Source organism: Camelus ferus, chromosome 6 (assembly GCF_009834535.1).
Source record: "Camelus ferus isolate YT-003-E chromosome 6, BCGSAC_Cfer_1.0, whole genome shotgun sequence".
NCBI classification, from domain to species: domain Eukaryota; kingdom Metazoa; phylum Chordata; class Mammalia; order Artiodactyla; family Camelidae; genus Camelus; species Camelus ferus.
In genome coordinates, this window is record NC_045701.1 from 20,831,964 (window position 1) to 20,853,153 (window position 21,190).

General features: G+C 42.6%; 2 protein-coding genes across 6 annotated transcripts in view; one reads left to right on the forward strand and one right to left on the reverse strand.

Moving 5' to 3' along the window:
- ADAL (adenosine deaminase like) overlaps nt 1-8,286 on the reverse strand; it is a 29,819-nt gene extending 21,533 nt beyond the window's left edge. For 3 of the 5 annotated variants that reach the window (XM_032481376.1, XM_032481375.1, XM_006178880.3), the window contains exons 1-5: nt 8,006-8,286; nt 5,413-5,641; nt 5,042-5,172; nt 4,478-4,538; nt 1,080-1,167 (exon numbers count right to left, since the gene is read on the reverse strand). In XM_032481376.1, coding sequence (XP_032337267.1) covers nt 1,080-1,167; nt 4,478-4,538; nt 5,042-5,172; nt 5,413-5,475 — 343 coding nt within the window. In that variant the 5' untranslated portion in view covers nt 5,476-5,641; nt 8,006-8,286. Of the gene's footprint in view, nt 1-1,079; nt 1,168-4,477; nt 4,539-5,041; nt 5,173-5,412; nt 5,642-7,626; nt 7,651-8,005 lie in introns of those variants that run through there. The other 2 variants (XM_032481374.1, XM_032481377.1) reach the window with 2 other exon arrangements.
- Nucleotides 8,287-8,350: 64 nt separating this feature from the next.
- On the forward strand, nt 8,351-10,513 carry LCMT2 (leucine carboxyl methyltransferase 2). Its single transcript, XM_032481368.1, has one exon. It carries the CDS (start codon nt 8,388-8,390, stop codon nt 10,449-10,451), a length of 2,064 nt encoding a protein of 687 aa, XP_032337259.1. The 5' UTR covers nt 8,351-8,387; the 3' UTR covers nt 10,452-10,513.
- Nucleotides 10,514-21,190: the final 10,677 nt, after the last annotated feature.

Consider the following 21,190-nt stretch of genomic DNA (forward strand, 5'->3'; position numbering starts at 1 on the left):
TTATGTCATTAAAGTGTCTTTGCAACATTTTTTAAAGTTTTTTAGAAAATTCTTTCGGGGGAGTAATTTGATTGATTTATAATGGAGGTACTGGTGACTGAATCAGGACCTCATACATGCCAGGCATGCACTCTACCACTGACCTATATACCCTCCCCACTTTTGCAAATATTTTTAATGGTTGCCAAATGTTCCATTAATCTTTATTTGACTATTCCCCTATTGCTGCTGACTTAGGTTAACATCTTCCTTTGAATCTCCATTTGAACTGTCTCTAAGGATTGGCAGTTTCCTTCTCTCCTTCCCTTTTACTACCCTCACCAGCGTAACCTGGAACTGACCCTGCAGTTTAAAAATGTGAAAAAAGAATCTTCTGTTTGTCCCATGTCAGCACTTACTTTACTATATGTAGTTTCAAAAATTTTACCCTCTGAATGATGCTGGGCTACACATGTCAGGATGCAAAATGATCTGAACACAAAGTGCTAAGAGGGACCCATTGACACCATACAATATCTCCTGATGCTGCTCTTAAGGAAAGGGGGTCCCAGGAAATTTCTGCAGACCACATCTAGGTCCGCCCATCTCCAACCAGAGAGGTTTCATCACAGCACAGGTTGCTCCTAGCCTATGATAGATACCATGGGTCCCTGAGAAGAGACTGAATAACCTTCATTTCAGTGACTGTCATGAAACATGATTCTGCATCCACTCAGTAGCACTGTGTCACAAGTACCTTGACGTGGGAACGAGAATCAAGTGTCTATTTACGACAATGTAACTATAAGGAACAGGTGTTCTTTTCTCAGAGTGAGAAAAACAAATAAGAATAAATAAAAATTTTGCAGGTCTTTTTATTTCCCTTCAACAGACAATACCTGACCTGATTTTTTAAGTTAAAAATAACTCACTCATTAATAACATACATCATTAACGTATGTCAGAAGATTTGGACCCTTGAGCCTACTTACACAACAATGTAAAAGTACATACTTCATAGTCTCAACTTGCAAACACATGGATGATCAAAGCATAAGAGAAAAAAGATAGAAATCTCCCAAGAAGCAATTAGATTCCACCTGTAGCATTTTCTCCTCTGGGGGTGCTCCTTAGTTCCAGGTACTGGACACCATCATCTGCAAATTCTTTAATGACATCTTTTGTGACCTGATAATAAAGACAATGTATGCAATATTGAATGTTAGTATACGGGTCCCAATGAAAATGCCAAGTGCTAAAGCTTTATTTCACACACTAAATTTGATTTGCAAGGAGCACTAGAAGTGTCCCAAGGGTTAAGATGACCTGCTTTGTCACAAACTCAGTGCAGGCTGTGACAAAACCACATTTCCAACAGCTTCCCTCACCCCCCTCATTCTCACGTTAAATCCAACTATGTACATCAACCTCACCTTTGATTTCTCTTCTCTCCTTTAACCATTTCTCTATTTCCCAGTGAACAGCAGATTGATAAAACAGAGAAATGAGGCAAAACTAAAACCAGTAAAACCATTTATGAGTGTGTAGTTACATACGGAAATGAGCAGCTAAAACGATTCAGTGCTACTGATGCACCATTTATAGTCATGGCGTAAGGTTCTTACTCAGGTTATTTAGGTATAAGTTGAATTTTTCAAGAATTTCTTAAGGCAGGGCTCAATTTCCCCCAGAAGTGTTTAGGAAAATTCCTCTTGGGCAAAGAAAATGGATGACAAATTTAAGTAAAGCAGTATTCAATTTACTACAAAACTCAACAATCCAGAAATTACTAAATGACCAAGATGAATAATATCTAAAGGTTGAAGGCACGTTTCCCCTCACTGCCATCAATCCTAAAATATATCAAATCTAGAAGAAAAAAGAACCAGGATGGAGGTGCTGTGACAACCAGACCTAGCTAGTCCTTCCAGATCTCGGTATCCTAACCTCAACCTGCTTTGACCACGTGCATGTGGGCATCCTGGCAAAGGAACAAAGGTTGGCTGGTTGTGCAGACAGTGCCTAACTGGGTGATACCACCTTGGTGGATTCATTGCAGTCCAAGGTCTGGGCCTCATCTTTTTTCTTTACACTAAACTCAAAAAAGGAATTTATTATAACATGAATGTAACAGGTGGCTCAGATTCATCAGGAGGTCTGCAGAATCAGCCTCAGAGGTGACACAGCTCAGGACAACACAAAAGCATTCGAAATCATCTGGTACCCCAGGACCAAGTGAGACACCACTGCCTCTTCTACTACTGAGCACAAACCCTGCGGCCTCTGCACCATCACCACAGGCACTACACCCCAGGGGACTGCTGTTCCAGGAACTTTCCATTGCTGCCACTGCCACCACCAGAGTGGAGACCTTGTCTTTGCAGGGTGAAGAACTGGCATCTTATCATTGCTCCAGAACTGAGCAGACCCTGAGAGGCCAACTCACTCTACCCCAGCTCACAGGAGACTAATGTAGAAGCCTGTTTGTAATGTGTTTGCATTAACAATGAGGGTGGAAGTGAGGGTGAGAAGTGACAGTATTTCTTGGTGACTGAAGTGGTCTTATCTACTATCCAGGGCACCCCCTTTTTTGGAGGGGAGGGACCTGTGAAACCAAACAGAACAACAGGAGGTTGCTGGCAAGCACAGGCTAAGAGCAATGGGAGGAAGGTTTATCTAGGCCACAGCAAGGTCCGTGGAATCATCTCTACCCCACGGCCAAGAACACTTCCCTATGGTCCACATCCATGTCTGCCAGATGTCAGCCCTTTCTGCTCCATGCAGCAACAGGAACTGAGGGCAACTCTTGGCTCTTTGGGCTTTTCTCTCCTGTGCTCTGGACTGAGAACGTCTACTCAAGTTCCTTCTTCAAAGAGTACATCACAAGCAGTTAAGCTCGCGCTTATCCAAGGATGGCAAGACTGCACATCTTGAATGAGAAAGAACATGGGCTCTGGAATCAGACAAAATAGTCAATTCTGCACACACACACACTTTAGGTGTGTGATCTTGAAAAAGTTAAACTTAACCTCTTTAAACCTCACTTTTTTTTTTTTCCACCTGCAAAAAGGGAAAGCTAAAAATGCCCACCTCAGAAAGTAGTTTTGAGTATAGTCACAATTCAACCCTGTCTCTCTGAGATGACACCCAGTCACCTTGACTAGACTGTTAAGTGATCCCCATGCACTCAGTTCCACATCTACAAACAATCTCTTGGCTTACTCCCACACAGGGTTCACTTATTATATGTAAATGTTATTAATTTCACTCTCTGGGGCATCTCCCAGTCATCCTCTGAACCACCTGCAGGTGCTCATCTCAGCAGCACTAAGTCAAATGCTACAGAATCTTAATTCTTCACCTCATTTAATAAAGCTTTTTATCAAATTTGAAAGGGATCAAATAATGAGCATGGCATCATTATATCCATGGAGCTCTCAGAATCTAAAGTTTTATCAGTTCTGCTCTGTTACACTCAACAACAGAAAATGAGGCAGAGCCCCTGTGGTGGTCGTTCCTAGCAGGGTTCAAAGGTATCTGTTGAGGGGCTGATCAGACAACGCTCCCTAGGGTTCCTATAAATCCCTGTGCATGTGTCTAACACAGAGCTGATCACATGATGCTGGATTTATCTGTTATGCGTCTGTCTCTCCAACCTGACTATAGATTCCTCAGGGGCAGGGACCATGTCGATCTGTCTTTATATCTCCCAGTCTTTAGCACAGTGACTGGAACACTGTGGGCACTTAGCCAACTTCGTCGCACTAAACTTTTAGAGTTAACCCTCCCCGCAAAGGTGATTCATTTACTTAATACTTATCATGAGGATCAGTCTCAGCCAGGGAGGAACATTCTTGACCAGTCAAAAATTAGCTCTCTAGAAACACAGATCATACTTTTCACTTTGCATTTTTTCTAATAGTTTAAGAACACTGATAGGACTCTGCTTCTCTCCAATTACAAAGATTTAAAAATGTTATCCTGGTCAGATCAGTGACACAGAAACCAGTCTTCCATGTCAGACTCTAGTATTATAGAGCTTTAGGTAAGGAACACAGTGGCGTCCTCTGGTCCTTCATCCACAGAAGGCAGTTTCCCCAGGGATTAATCATTTACTCTCCAAGTACCTCTGGGACTTTTTCATTCTCTATAATGTCCACCTGGGGAATTTCAAAGTATCCCAAGCAATGCAGGTAAAGCCTGTGGTCAGATATTTCATATGACATGTTATATATGGAAAATAGGATGAGATTTTCTCCTCCACATTGTCCACTATCTAATAGAAGATTTTGATCTTGGTTCTCTCCTCATGTCTTTTACAATGAACTAGTCTTCTGATATTAGCTCTACATTGCTTTTTAAAAGAGTTGCCATAAAAAAAAGCAGAGAACATTTTTCATCAGACTCTTGCTAACAGCAAAAGGTCATGTGCAGCAACAGAAGGGCATTAATTACTTAATAAGTTTTAAACCACTCTAAAAGTTGCTTCATTTCTCACCATTAGAATATCTTCTGGGCTAGTAGTAAGCTGATGAATAATTTCAAACATCTGGAAACACCTGCAGCATGAAAAGTTTTAACATATTCAGTCATCAAAAATTTCACTAAATAAGAGACTTTAGGCTAATAGTAATTACATATTTATAAAGAACTACAGCAGAGGTTTTCAAAAAATTACATTGTCTTTACATTGGTAGGCTAATCCAATGACTGAAAATCAAAGGTTTTACCTTTAAAAGTGGGAAATAATTGTTCCCCTTCTCTATCCCCTCACCTCTATCCCAAGCCATTAGCAACAAACAGGGGAAAAAATAAACAAGGCTGTATTTTCAAGTCTAAAAAATATTCCAATAGCAGAGAACTTCACAAACAATATAAATCACTAAAAATACCGTCAACAGTTTGACAATTGGAAAAAATGCTGTATGTCAAGTTATACTCTCCGTACCAGTGGCTACCCTGTCCCTGTAACTACAAAAATCTGAATCCTTACATACTATTCACCATCTCAAAATAGTGATAGAGAAAAAAAGAAGTACATCCACAACCTCCCCAAACTCACTCTTCTAAAGTTCTTTTCTTTCCCTTGTCAATCATAGTCATCTGATGGTGGATTTTAAGACCTGGCTTCTTGGCTATTAATTTCTTTATAGTGTTAGAACTAATAGATCCATTCAAGTGGGCATGAAGTTCCTAAAACAAGAGAAGACAATCAGTAACAACTTCTCAAGTGTCCACTCGACTCCTCACATCACACGGGTACTTGATGTTTGCAATCTGCACTAGGCAAGGCAGGTGCAACTATATAACTTTTAAAATCTACAAAGTTTAACAAATTCTATCTATAAAGTTGACTTTTCTTTTGTGAAAAGAAACAACACAGAAGTCATTAGAATTAGCAACCACTACATAATTCTGCGGTTGAATTCTCACCACTTTAGGTAATTCTGAGTAAAAGGCTGTCTTCCATGGTGGTTGTTCTTCTGCCTCCATCATGATTTAGCAGAATAACAAGGTCTTTCTTCAAGCACTTAATTCTTGGTATGAACAATAAAACGCACTTCAGTCAGTAAGCTTTGTGATCTTGAATTTCCTTGAGACTGCTTTGCTTCCACCCGTTTTGATAAAATAAATTGTAGAGTAACTCTGGGCTCAGCTCCACCTATTTAAACAAATGTGACCATTATCAGATATTGACACAAAAGCAAAGAAACAGGTTTTATTAATTTATTCCCTTAAAGACAAAAGCTCCTCCAAAACTAACTTAAGTGAGCTAACAATCTGAACTGGAAATAAGAAAGGCTGGTAAGGGGTGGATTAAAATCTGACATTTAGTAAGGTGTATTCCTTTACCTATGAGCACTTTCTAGAAAACTACTTCTAAAATTAGAAATTGATAAGGCCTATTTTGAACTGTTTAAAATATATAAAGGAAGGGCAGAGGCACTGGAATCAGATGGACCTAGCTTAATCCTTTTTACCAGTTCTGCCCTTGAGCAGCTGTGTGGCCTTAGTCACTTAGCCTTGTGGCTTCACTTTCCTTATTTGTAAACATGGGATAAAGCTGCGATAAAAATGCAGAGTAGCTGTGTAGATTAATAGAGTAATTTAAATCCCCTTCTTCTATACATCCATATAATCCAGTGACTACCTTTAACTCAGCACTTTATCACACTGTATCACCGATTTACTAGTTTTTCTCCCTCACCAGACTACATAAACTGCCTAAGACGTTTCCTTGAGATAAGATCTTTCTACAATTGTACTAATATTTCACCAAGTTAGAGCAGGGCCAGAACCAGGTCTCCTGTTCTCCCAGAGTTTTTTTCCTCCCCATCTCCTCCACAAAAGGGAACTCAGAATAATAAAAACACTTATTGCTATTTATTAAGCACTTAGTATGAGCCAGACATTCTGCTAAATGTCTTAGATGGTAATTTTGCTTAATTCTCATAACAACCCATGAGGTACTATTGTCCCATTTTACATAAGAATAAACAGACTTTTTAAAAAAATAACCAGAAAATAAGGTACCCAAATCACAAATTTTGCTTCATTCTTTTTCTTCTTGAATCGTTTCTTGATCTGCTCTTTACCAAAAATGCAGTATTTCTAACATGTTATGTACATTTTTACTAACTTGTCATTTAAAAATTCATTCTATAGGGCTATATGTATTTTTCAAAGTCCTACAACTCTTTTTTTTTTTTTTTTTTTTGACCCTGAATCAGTTCTGAGACACCTCACAAAGCAGCACTTAACTTCCTCATTTTAGACATGAGCATCTCAAAGCCCAGCAAGGTCAGGGGAGTCCTTCTCCCAGTCCCTTCAGAGGCAATGCCCAACTCATCAGGCGTTCCATGAGACCCAGCTGCCTCACACTGAACTGACAACAGCCACCAGCTTTACCAAGATAAAGGAAGCCATCAGGCATGGATTTCCTCTATTTCTCTCTACCCTCCTTCACATTTAAACTTATCTTTATCTACACCCCTTATCCTCTCATCAGTCAGAAAAAGAGGATTCACTCTCTTGTCCCCAAGGCTTATTTGTGCCCAGGATCCCATTCCTTCCTATCTATTCCAAGTCATTTCTCCACTAGCTAATCTCACTTTTCTGTTCCTCAGCCTCTCTCTTCACTAGCTAATTTCCCTCAGGGGACCAACATATAAGTACAATATTTGCTTCCACCTTTAAAAAACAAAACAAAACAAAAGACAAACATTCTTTTATCCCACATTCTTCTTTACTGCCCTGCCTCTTCTGGGCTAAATTCCGAGGACGGCCTCCATTTACTCATCTCCCATTCACTGAAACATGGATTCTGCCCTTACTGCTGCACAGAACACCAGATTTAAATGACGCAGTTCCAGCATCCAAATCCAAACTGGCTGGAGTCCAAAAATGGCTCTTAGCCATTATGCGTTACTACCCCAGTGTAGCCATACTTACAGTCATCCTGATTTTCTTCTCCATCTCAGCCCCACCCCAGTCAGTCACCAAATCCCAATTAATAAGTTATAAATTTCCTAAATATCTTTTCAAGCGATTTCCTACTGGTGATGACGCCCAAACACCCAAATTAGAAATTCAGTGGTTATTTTAAACCCCCAGCAATACTCAAACCATATCGGAGGGAAAAATCACCTCTTCTCCGTGATCCCCTCTTCCGCAGACATATTCAACACCATCCTAGAAGACAGAACTCTGAAAGTGGAGAGGAATATCATTTTATAGCTAAGAGGCTGAGTGGTTTACTTACTGTCAGCTTAGCACAGAGCTAGGAATACGATAATCAAAAGTATAATTTATTGGGTGAATCACAACTTTGGTAAAGGTTTCTTCATTTTGCACCTGGCCTCACTGACTTGTTTTCACACTTAAATGGATCTCTTATTAAGTACTCGTAGAACGACCTCTTTTCCTTGCCCTCCAAAGTCAGTGGTTCTAACCTGCTTTGCCCCTCCCAGGCACTCAATACAGATCCTGCCTTCCAAGGTCTGGTTGTCAGTTCCCACAGACTCACCTCTTACGGAATTTATCAACAGTTGAGTCAACTATGAGAACTTAGATAAATTTTCACTTCAGACAGGAAGGCTTGTAGAAAAGCGACAACCCGCGCTTCCCTGACACAGTCCACGTGTCCACAATAAGCCGCAGCTGGCCGTCTTCCTGAGAAAACGCAGTCTCAGAGAAATGTCAATCACAGCCGAATGTCAGCACAAGCCACACCCTCCTCAGTTCTGATTGGGGAGGTGCACTCTTTCCGGAAGTGACGCACATCGTCAGAGGCGGAAGAGTCACGAGGAGGGGGTGATTTTTCCGTACTGAAGTCTGCGAGGTGGATACTCAAGAACGAAAGAGCGGCTCACCACGGTGCCAGACTGCCGCTCCTGACTCTCCTGGCCATGGGCCCGCGGAGCCGCGAGCGTCGGGCGGCGGCAGTGCAGAGCACCAACGACAGCAGCGCCCTCAGCAAGAGCTCCCTGGCCGCGCGCGGGTACGTGCAAGACGCCTTTGCCGCCTTGCTAGTTCCGGGGGCCGCGCGCCGCGCGCCTCTCATCCACCGCGGCTACTACGTCCGCGCACGCGCCGTGCGGCACTGCGTGCGCGCCTTCCTGAAGGGGGCGTGCGCGTTCCCCGGAGCGCGTCGTGCCCAGATCTTGTCTCTGGGCGCCGGCTCCGACTCACTGTATTTTCGCCTCAAAACTGCTGGCCACCTGGCCGTTGCTGCCGTCTGGGAGGTAGATTTTCCGGACGTGGCGCGGCGCAAAGCGGAGAGGATTCGAGATACGCCAGAACTGTTGGCGTTAACCGGGCCTTTCCAGAGCTGGGACCCCACGTCCACGCTGTGCTTTGAGAGCTCGGACTACCGCATCCTAGGCCTGGACCTGCGGCAGCTCCAGCGGTTGGACCAGGCCCTGGCCGCCGCGGGCCTTGACGCGGCCGCACCGACTCTGCTCCTGGCTGAGGCCGTACTGACCTATCTGGAGCCGGCTGATGCCGCGGCCCTTATCGCCTGGGCCGCCCAGCGTTTCTCCAGTGCCATTTTCGTCATCTACGAGCAGATGAGGCCACATGATGCCTTTGGCCAGTTCATGCAGCAACATTTTCGGCAGCTGAATTCTCCCCTGCATGGCCTGGACCACTTTCCTGACGTGGAGGCCCAGCAGCAGCGCTTCCTTCAGGCCGGCTGGACTGCCTGCATTGCCATGGACATGAATGAATTCTATTGCTGCTTTCTCCCCGCAGAAGAACGCCGGCGCATGGAAAACCTTGAACCTTTTGACGAATTTGAGGAGTGGCACCTGAAGTGCGCCCACTATTTCATTCTGGCCGCTTCTCGAGGAGACGCTGTCTCCCAAACTCTGGTGTTTCCACCATCAGAGGCCTTTCCTCGGATAGATCCTGCTTCCCCTTTAGGAGTCTTCCCAGCCAGTGTAGTGACCAGTGACAGACAGGGGCCAGACCTGAAACGATATGGCCATGCTTCTGTCCTTTTGAGCCCAGGTATTATTCTCAGTGCAGGAGGGTTTGGAGAGCAGGAGGGACGGCATTGCCGAGTGAGCAAGTTTCACGTGTTCTCAAGATACTGTGACTTTGAATGGAAAGGTAGCCAGATATGCAGCTGGGGGACTGGAGCTCAGTGGGATGGACGCCTTTATCACACCATGACAAGACTTTCAGATACTCAGGTTCTGATTCTGGGAGGGAGGCTGTCCCCAGTAACTCCAGCCTTGGGGATTCTCCAACTTCGTTTTTTTAAGAGTAACGAGAGTAACAACACTGAGGACCTAAATGTAGCAATAACAAAGGCCGGTCCAGAAGAAGATTCCACTTTGTCATGTTGGCGCCATTCCACAACAGAAGTGTCTTATGAGAATCAGAAGTATTTGTTTGTGTATGGGGGTCGCAGTGTGGCAGAACCTGTCCTGAGTGACTGGCATTTCCTCCATGTGGGGACAATGGCGTGGGTCAGGATCCCAGTGGAGGGAGAAGTACCTGAAGGTCGGCATTCCCACAGTGCCTGCAGCTGGCAAGGGGGGGCCCTCATTGCTGGAGGTCTGGGTGCTTCTGAGGAGCCGCTGAGCTCTGTGCTCTTTCTGAAACCAGTCTCTTGTGGATTCCTTTGGGAATCAATAGTTATCCAGCCTCCCATTACCCCAAGGTACTCCCACACAGCTCATGTGGTCAATGGGAAGCTTCTGTTGGTCGGAGGGGTCTGGATTCATTCCTCCTCAGTTCCTGGAGTGACTGTTATAGATTTGTCTGCAGGATTGAGCTTTGAGTATCAGATTGACACAACGTGTGTGCCATGGCCATTAATGTTGCACAACCATACCAGCATACTCCTTCCTGAAGAGCACCAGCTCCTGCTCCTTGGAGGTGGTGGGAACTGCTTTTCCTTCGGCACCTACTTCAACCCCCATACAGTGACATTAGACCTTTCTTCCTTAAGTGCTAGACAGTAAGGACTGGACTTTTGGTATATTCAGGACCAACTAAAGTAAACAATAAAGGTCTCCAAAAATAGGATTTGACTCTGGCTGTAGATATTACCACTCCCCTGCCCCCCTGCCCCTTTTTCTTCATTAGCACTGCTATTCAGTACAGAAAGGAAAGAAGTTGTTAAAACACATACCAAAATTCAGAAAGATTGTACAAAAGTAAAACAAATAACAGGCCTACCTGAAGAGAGTGGTCATATAGTTCTAGAGTAGCAGTTGGGGGCCCTTTGGATCCCTGTATCTAGTTTACTGGTCTTCCTCCCATTTTCTAAAGATTTTATCTGTTTATTGAATTACAGTGACCTTTAGCCTAAGTCAAGTGAAAAATTTTCCACTCCCAGGTTTTGTGATTTGAGATGGTTCCTTGGGAAAAGTTTCACACAGATCCTTGGTAAGAATACAAGGTTGAATATAGTTGAAGGGACATGGTATTGACCTGATTCTTCCTGTATGAAACCTGAAATGAACCCAGTTGCAGTTTGATTAAAGCACTGTGGCCCTTACTGGCAGAGCCCTCTGGAATAGCTTTCATAAGACACATTTGTATGACTTTATCAAGAAACGTGCTTTTGTTCTATTGTCACTAGTTCCGCATTTACTTAGATGTATAAATGCTAACAGACCAAATGTTTGCTGTCTCAACTCACTTTGTAATAGTATGGTAATATTTTGCTCCAGATCTACTTTCTACCCTTCACTATGTTCTGTGCCCCAGGAGGCTGACGTTCATGAACTGCATTAATGAATTTTCTTCTTCTCTGGTTTCTGGTGAGTTCCATCAGTCAGAAGTACCAGAGGGGGCTGGTTGGACAGGAAGAGTGAGTCAGGGTATTCTCTGCATTTCCCCTGCCAGTTGGCAAGTTAGCAGCAACCACATTCTTCTGTCAAAAGCCACAGCTCCTATCAGGTAGTCTTCTTCCATAAGATAGAGCTCTAACTGCATCACTCCCAGTTCCAGTAGTTGGTTTCTTAACCACTTCAGGCCTAGAAGCTGTAATGGCTTTTTACTAGACTTGAGCTGCACTGTCTAATATAGTAGCCATTAGCCTCATGTGGCTATTTAAAATTTAATTGAGTTAAAATTAAGAATTCAGTGTCTTAGTTGCATTAACCACATCTTAAAACGCTCAATAGCCACATGTGACTCATGGCTAAAGTGTTAGACAATGTCGATTTATAACATTTCCATCATTGCAGAAAGATCTGGACTCCACTGAGGTAATTCACCTTGACTTGCTTTTCCTGAGCCCCACTCACCCCCTTTTAATTAATATCTTCATTAAACTCTCCTCAATTATCCCCTTTAAATGGATCATCTTTCCTAGTGAGCCTTGTGAGATCCATGAAACATCTTAGGTATTCATCCTTAAAACTTGAACCTTACTTTGTCATCTAAATTGTGTAAACCTTGTGAAATTTTGAGGTAAGGTAGTGGTTTTGGTGATACTTAAGTGTACCACTTCAGTATTTCTTTTTAGTCTTCAAACCTTGAAACCTTAATAACAACTTGAGATTCTACAAGTACCTAAATTCTACAAGTATTATTAATGTTAACATCTTGATCGACTTAGTATACAGAGAATCCTTTTTCCCTAAATACTTTTATAACAGCTTTGCATATGAATGAATGTAAAAAGTGATCAGTAGGAAACCTATGTAGCAAACACAAGCCTAGTGAATGGAAAGGGCCACGTTGGCTCTATTAGATGAAGGCTCCCAGGAAAAGACAAGCTGAATAAAGTGCTGTCATCTAACTTCAGCTTCCCTGAGACTGCAGGGCCCTTTCTGGGCAAGTTATTAGTTATGGTTATGAATGAGTCCTGGGAAACAAAGGGCTTACCACAGCTAGGCCTCCGATAAGACTTTCACTGGGCCAGGTGCTAGGTAACTGGCAGGCACAGGACCAAAAAGGGAAAAGGTTGCTCTGTATTTCCTGTTTTGAAGTTTCACCACAAGCCTGCCTCCAAATTTCAGGGGCAGATCAAAGTAGAACATCGATGAAATGAGTGTTCTCAGCTATGCAGTAGTTAGTACCAGAATTCTAATCCAGAAGTGACTCCAAAGCTCAGGGTACACCTTCCATTATGCTATCTCTTAGCTGGTACCATCAACCATTATTATTTCATTACTTTTGGGCAATACAGAGGTGTGGTGGTGGGGTGGGGGTTTGCGGGGGGGAATGCCAGGAGAATGTGGATGTGGGCCAGGCCTAAATTAGTAGTGCCATGGTGCCTACTCTCGAGTGCTGCCCAGGATGGTGCATTATGAGTAATTGGGCTTGTTCTCCCCAGGGAAATTACCCATATTTTCTATGTGATTACCAGATTAAGCATGTCCTCCACCTCTGACCCTGTACATGCATCATACTCAGTTAAGCACTTACTCATTTCTCAAGCTCTACTCATGAGAGCACTTAAGAGTTTTGTCAGCAACATTTACTCTGTGCCTTTGGGGCGGAACTCAGTGGTGCTGGACCCCAGTTTCCTAACAGCAATCTGCAGTGGTTAGAGATGTGCGCCAGACTGAGGACTGAAGCTGGACTATGTACTTTTTGCTTCTCCATTTCACCTCTGAATATTTTTGTTGTAAAATTCTGGTATGGAGCTCTGAGGTAGTTATGAGAGTTAATGAAAGGCCTTTACGTCATTTAATGATTGTACTTCCTTTTAGATCAGAAAAACTAGTTAAGGAAGGAAGGGAACTTCTTATTTTGCATCTCTACTCTGTCAGGGTCTCAAAAACAGTGATCATGCCAGTGAGGATATGTACACAAGGTTAAGTATGACTCTTCTAGGATATATTCCTCAAAGGCCAGTACTGTCACTTCCTCATGTGCTGTCTAGATTTTGCCACTGAATGTCTATTTTTCATCTTTATGTATATTTAATCCTCCTTAGTGATATTAGGAGGTTAAAATGTAACAGATGCGTTCCAGTGTTCAGGCATTGCCTTGGTCTCCTCTTTTAGTGACCTCAGATTTTGAAGTCCTGGTTTATTCCATATGCATTCTGTGATCCCAAATCCATCTTAAACAACCCATACCTACTCTAGGACCGATCCCACATGACATCTAGAAAACACTCACACTTGTCAGCCCCAAAAGTAATCAACTACAGTCACCCTGTGCAAGAGAAGCCAGTGCTCTGTGGAGGGTCTGGTGAATAAGAGAGCTAGTTACTAAGGTGAACTCTCAATCACAGGGACCATCTAATGATGTCTTGTGTGACATTAAAACAAAACTAAGCTTTTTGACTGCAGTAATGAAGAAGGGGGTATACAATAGCATTAGGCTGGCAAAGTATGAGATGAATCCATACTAATCACATTTGGACTTGATGTTTAAAGAGAGAAGGAGAATATAAAGAGTAGATATTATGAAATGTATAATCAGCTTTAGAGTAGGCCAAGATTTCCTTGGATGTCAATAATTGTGTAAACAAAAGAATTCTGTCATTCCATAGTTTAGTTTTAAGACTGATCACTTATCCTTCTTGGACAATGACAGAAAGCACTTGCTTTGGAAGGGGGAGTTCCTTGACTAAGGGAAGGAATTATGTCTGTCTAGTTCACTTCTCTATCCCCAACATAGTAGATGCTCAATAAATACTTGTTGGCTGGAGAGCCAATCTGACACTCAAATAACATAATATTCAAATAAATTTGAATGATATTATTGTGCCTACCATGTACAAAAAAATGTCAAAATTCCTTTAATTACTGTGTGTGTGTATTGGGGGGGGGCATTAAACTTTTAAAGATCCCCTATTAAAAGTTTTTAAAGTTCAACTGCCTTGACCTGGGTAAAGGGTAGGCTTCCTGATGTTACTCCTAGCTTTACAGAATACACCTAAACCTTCTCCTTGATTGCAATTTCCAGCTGATCTTCATCCCCTTTTGCTTAACAACGGACCATGGTTACCCTGTATCCACTGGAAATGAAATGAGCTAACTTTGCTGAAAGGCTAATCTGAGGGAGTAGGAACACGCAATTAAATTTACTTGTAAGCACATAAACACAGGATCTTCCTAGGATGTGGTGATGCTTCACTGGGCATAACTTGCTGTGTAACTCTCAAAATAAGTTAAATGGAGGAAGAGGAAAGACCTTGCCCTAATATTTATGTGAAAAGTCATTTGCCACCTAATTGGCAGACTAAGACTAGGAAAAAAAATTGTAGTAAGAGTGATTTTTTAGGATATTACACCACATTCTGCTTTTCTCATTCCCAAGCTTTTGTCCACACTTTTAGGCTTTTCATTAGAGCCTCTATCCCTGGTTCATATTTAGACTTACTATTTCAGGAAAAGTTAGTAAAGCTGATCTTTCTTATTCATGGATACATCAGCAATTTAAGTAATTCTTAGGAGGAAAAAAAACCTTTGCCATTCCCCTTCCTTCTTTCAAAAAAACCTCAATTAAAAAAGCAGAGTCTAGACCTCAATCCACTGAATTATATTTGGACAAATGGGTCCAGCCAGCATATTTTCATTTCCAGTGCATGACACATAGTAAGTGCTCAAAAAAAGTAACATGAATGGATCTATGTTTGATTTAGGCTGAAGTGTAGATAAATAGTGAATTATAGTGTTAAGATAAAGGTTACCACCAGAAAATCAAACTATACTGTAAAATCATAGTAATTAAAAATAGCTTGATATTGGTGCCAGAACAGACAAACAGATTGAAGGAACAAAGAATTAAAGAATAGACTGTATGATAAGGTAACATTTCAAGTCACTGAGGAAAGGCTAGACTATTTAGTATATGATTCAGGACCACCTGGCTCCTACTTCTCACAAATTACAAACATAAATTCCAGAAAGACCAGACCTACACTTAAAAAACAAAGCAAAACTAAGTTATAAGAGCATCAGAATAAGTATAAAACAATATGTTTATAATCTTAGTGCCAGGAAAGGTCTTAGAGAACACATACACACAAACAAGTATCAGGGGGAAATCTGATTATTCATTTAAAACTCCAGGACAATGAGAAAATACATTCAAATGTTAAAAGATTAATTATAGCTTTCTTCTCACCAGGGTCATGCCATAAGGAGACTTGTTTTTCTTTTTCATTTAGTTCCTAGAATTAAGATGCATGTGACTTATTCCTGTGTTTCTCAGTACCAGCTTCTGGGATAGGTTAAGAATGGGAAATTTGAATAATGTAAAGTGGAGTTTCAATTGACAATATCCACTCATACATTCATTCATCCATTCCACATTTAAGTGTTCTAGGCAGGCTCTATCAGTGAACCAAATAGTCCTGTGTGGAATTTGCAGCCTAACAAGGGGAGACAAGAAATTAAACAATAAAGATAATAAATACATTATATATTAGAAGTGATAAGGACTGTGGTAAAAAAGAAAAAGAGCAGGGTAAAGAGGGATCAGGAGTGCATGAGGATGGGGGGAGCAGGTTACAATACTAAATAGGGTGGGTAAGGTCACTCTCACTGAGCTGTGAAATTTTACCAAAGACTTGAGGAAATGTAGGGTTAGCTAAATAGATTATTGGGGAAAGAGTATTTCAGGCAGAGGGAATAGCCAAAGCAAAGCTCCTAAGCCAGGAGACCGACAGAGGCCTGGGGTCAGACTAAGTGAAGCTGCAGGGGAGGGACCACAGGCTTTAGCAGAGGAAAGAAGCAGCCCAGCTGAGATTCAGAGAACAGGGTGGGACCATCTGAACCTCTGTGGACCAACAGAGGACACAGCAGGGCCAGACCAAGATATTCGAGATCAGAGAGGAGCAAGAGGTCTGCGCCCCTGCTCCTAGGATAGGAGGGCTCCCCCTACACTCAGAAGCCATCCTGGGGAGAAGGCAGGGAGGGAGAGATGTCTTGAGAGCGAAGGGAGTTTACATTTTGAAATGACTAAAGGCATACATTTACCCAAGTTTACACAATTAGAAAATGGTGGCGCCCCCGAGCCCTCAATCACGACACTACACCTGACAGACACTGAGCCGGGTGAGTTCTTGAGGGCCTGGGAAGCTGCCCAGAGAAGCGTGTACTGGAAGCCATAGGTATTAGGGAGCCATCGTGGATCCTGAGCTGGAGGTTTTCACCGTGTTTAAGGGAGACCAGTCTGGCAAAGCCCTGCAAGACTGGGTAAAGAAAGGGAAATCTGGAAGCAAGGCAAAATTAGACAGCAGTATCTGTAACCTCAGCAAAACAGTGATTAAGAGTTTCCAAACAGAGCATTAGCAATAAAAATAGGGAAGAAGGAACACATCTCAGACTCTTTGTAATAATAAAATTAGTAGCAGAACTGAATCAAGTACTTACAATGTGCTGGCACTATGCTGAACATTATCTCATTTAATTATTCCAGCCACTCTATGAGGAATTACCTTTTATTTTTCCTATTTGAAAGATGAGGAAATTGAGGCACAGAGAGGTTAAGTTACAGACCTAATGCCACACAGCTGTGAGAAAGTCAGGCATCAAACCAGGAGTGTCTAATAAAGGAGCCCAGAATCTTAACCAGTCTGCTTGACCATGATGCAGTCACATAACCAGGTAGCTCTTGAACAGGAGAAAGGTGGTAGAAGAATCAGAGACCTCACCAGGGTCACTGGATTTGGAGATTAGAAAATGTTAACACCATTGACAGAAAAGGGTAGTTGTGAAGGAGAAGCAGTTTTAGAAGGGAAATGAATTTAGTTTGGGATGTGTTGAGTATGTCAATATGGCATCCACAGAGCAGCTTCCCCAGGACCAGGATGGGATTTAATGGGACACAGATGAGTTTTTTTAGGCCCAATCTGTAAATTTAAGCTTTTACTTAGTGGGGATGAGATAGTGAAGCCAATCTTCCAATATGAATACATTATTTTTGTTAACTTGAATCTTCTCTGTTGCATTTGCACTAGGATGAATTATTTTTTTAAGGCACATGTTTTCTCTTCCTGTCCTCAGGGATATTTACTTGGTCAAGTGACAGATGAATTTGGAAATCTACAGAGTGTAAGTTATCGTCACCGTTCTGCATTCAGGAGAAAACTTTTGTGGTATCTCAAGTCCTGTGCAAGGCTCAGCTGTTTCTGGATGCTGGACCCAGCCTTGTGGTTACTTACACATCTTTGCCCTCCCTTATTGTATCAAAGGTGTCAACAAACCATAGTCCTTCCTTCTACATTACCAAAATACCCTGAGTCATTTGCTTAGGTTATCAGCACAAGTAACCAAATTAGGACAGTGGCTGAACTACCAGAAATGGGATGGGATGACAGGTAACGAAATACATTACCAACTGGTTGACCTCTGTAGTCCTGGCTAGTAACTCCTTCAGCAAAAATAAGGAAGGTTAAGAAAAGAAAAGGGTGTTGCTTGAACAGAGAGCTGCTTTTTAAACAGTTGTAATTGCTTCTGTTTATTGAGAGCTGACTCTGTGCCCCGATGTGGGCACATGCTTTCCAGCATTATCTCCTATAATCCTTACAACCTGGTAATGAGGTACTATTATTTCATCTCCTTTTGAAGATGAGGAAACTGAGACTTAGAGAAAGGATGTAATTTGTTCAAAGACACAGGCTAATCGTAGAGACAGGATTCAAACCCAGTTTGAGAATCCTGTAGTAATCCAGACTCCTGGTAGCTCGAAGGTTTGGATTGAATCCCATCATACTGTACGCATCTGCCTGGTAAGAAGACCACCACGACAAAATGCCTTTGATGCTTTATGGAGCCAAACTGGAATCATCGAACCTGCACTTGACCGAGGTGCCTCTGAGGATGTGCCTCTGAGGATGTGCTGCTGGTTAGACTGGCCATACAGGCAGCATTGACCCTGCCCCTGAAATGCCAAAACTCCCTTCTCTGCATTGTCAGCCCAGGAAACTGAAACCCATTTCTGTTGACTTTGAGAACTAAATCTTACATAACCCTTCTCTGTCTACTCCTTTTACAGGCCCATGATTTCATGCCACACTGAAGTCAAACAACCATGGCTTTGGTTTCTGTTGCAGCAACTGAACACAAGCCATCAAGGGGAACCACTGTCCTGTCTAGACTAACCAGCCAAACATGACACTATGATGGAGATGTGTGGTATTTCCTGAAGCTGATGTAGCGCAGGCAGCCACCCGAGTGCCCAGTTCATGTATCATAACTTGAAAAGTAACTGGGATGGCCAAGTTTGGGGATGAGTGCTGGGGAGTAAGTTAACCTGGAAGCCATTCTCTCTCATCCAGAAATGTTGCTACTATTCCACCAAGTGCCTTAGAAACCATATTTCTTTTAGTTCCTCGTTTCATATCTAAACCTGATTTACCAAAGGTCAAAAGTTAAGAGTGGGCACTAACTTCCAGATCTTGGGATAACTGCCCACATAGAAAAAATGATGTCTGTCCTGATATTGGACCCCTCTTTGAGGCATCTTCCTTACTCCTTCTCAAGATCACAGGTAAGTCATTTTCAGGGGACTGTTCTGTGACTAAGTCTCTGGCCTTGGGCTGAGTGGACACAGCTGCTGTTTTGAATCCTGGAATTTCGATTCGTGGTTACACTCAGCACCTCACCTACCTCAGCCCTGAGGTGTTCCTGAAATCACAAGACACCCTAGGACACCTTATTTCATTCTTAAGCACTATCCAGATCCTGTCTTTCAGGATGCTACATTTACAAGGAAATGAGACTTTCCATTCTCCCTCTCTCTAATGAAAATCCTGAGTTTCTGCCTTCACAAGAGCTCCATTTTATTGATTATTGATGCATTTGTAGTTATTTATGGGGTCATAAATAGTGGTCAGGGGAAAAGATGGAGGATCAAGAGATTAAGACCAAGATGTCTGTAAAAGTAGCAAAGCTCTTACCTAACCCCAAGCCAACACCTCTCAGGAGATGAAGCCATCTCTCATTTAGGGCCTCTGGTGAAAGTGTTGAAACAATGGCTTAGCCACATAGCCATCCTTAAATTCTGGCCTGGCCCCTTGCCTAGGTGTAGGGTTTCATCAGCCAAGCTTAGAGAACAGCCACGCCTCACCCTAATGGTTTTTGCTCAGAGTCTGTCCTAACCAATGAAGATCCAAACCAGAATAACCATTAACATCACCACAGACTTACACAGAATGACCTTAACCCGATTTCCTGTCAGATTCTAAATAAACCTTGCATCACCAAGCCCAGTGGCTTTTCCTCTGGTTTAAAAGTTGTTTGGGAGCTGAACCTTACCAGAACAACAGGCAGGGGACCATCAGGCACAGGTGGAGTCCTGACCTGGGTCAGGAGTTTAGAAGGCACGAAACCATGGAAGCAAACCAGGCATCCCTTTGTATCCCTTTGTTTGTCAAGAGATCAGAGTGGGGTTTGGGCTCTGGCCAAAACCTGGTCACAGAAATTGGGTGTGGAGTGTACTCAGTCAGCTGGAGAAGGTCCAGCAACCAGAGAAAAGATCAGAGGGCCCTCTGTAGAAGAAACAGCACACACCCTTTCAGTAGAAGTGGAAAAGGCAAAACCTGTGTACAAAGAGGACACACACTTTAGAACCTGGATTCACCACTGGGTGACCTGAGGGAAGTCACATCATCTCTCTGGGACACAGTTTTCTCATCTGTAAAATGGGCTTGATAATAGTACCCACCTCACAAAGTGCTGACAAGGATCAAATGAAGCAAGTGTCTTGCATGGTGTGTGGCAAGGAGAATGCATTCAAAACAAATGCTGGTTTTATATTCTGCTTCCTGAAGTTCACGGTAATCCCAGATCATTCTGGGTTCTACCACCCTTAGACCTGGGCGAGGGCTCTCAGAAGGTTCTCAGAAGACACTTTGGAGTGTCTTCCTCAAAGTTTTCAAAATCCCTCTAGTCGGGGCTGATAGTGCTGTCCAGCCTGGACCTGGTCCCACATGGGCTCCAGTAATCCCTGTTTTACCTCTTTGTGGCCCTCTGACTCTCCATACCCTCTCCTCACCCCCTAAAACTCCCCCTTCCTCCCTACACACATAGGGTTGACCAGATGCCCTGTAGAGCTCCAGGACTCACATCTCTGTGGTTGTCCTTGGGCACTGTGGCCAGGACCAGCTTCCAGGAGGGTGGCCTGGTGAGCAGGTCACTCCCAATGACCTGACCAATGTGTTATTTCTTTGAGGGATCTTATAAGACTGAGCTACCAAGTAGGGAGGGTATATCTCAAGCAGTAGAGCACATGCTTAGCATGCATGAGGTCGTGGGTTCAATCCCCAGTACCTCCTCTAAAAATAAATAAATAAAACTAATTACCTTCACCCACCAAAAAAAAAATTAAAAATAAAAAAAAATACATTAAAAAAAAAAAAAAAAGATTGAGCTGCCAGAATGGTGTTGACATGCTGAGTTTGGATGACAAATTTTTATTTAGACAGGGACCCTGCAAAAAAAAAATATTTGCTCAGGGGCCCTGCAAACTCTAAAGGTGGCCCCTACTTCTATGACATGGAAATACTTGTCCCCACAGGTGGTTGGATATATGTGGGATTTATTAGCATAGTAATTATAAATATACTAGCTGTCAAAATTATCAGATGTTTGGGTTTTAAAAATGGCAACAATTTAAAACATGGTTTTTAAGTTAAATTTTCAGTATCATCCTCATTCCCCTCCCCCAACCATCAGGTTCTTGTTTCTCTCACACTGATACCAAGTCCAGTTGGTTCTAATTCTTATGTTCCTCAAATATAGCCCTTTCTTTCTATCCCTGATGCCTTTGTCCAGATCTCCAA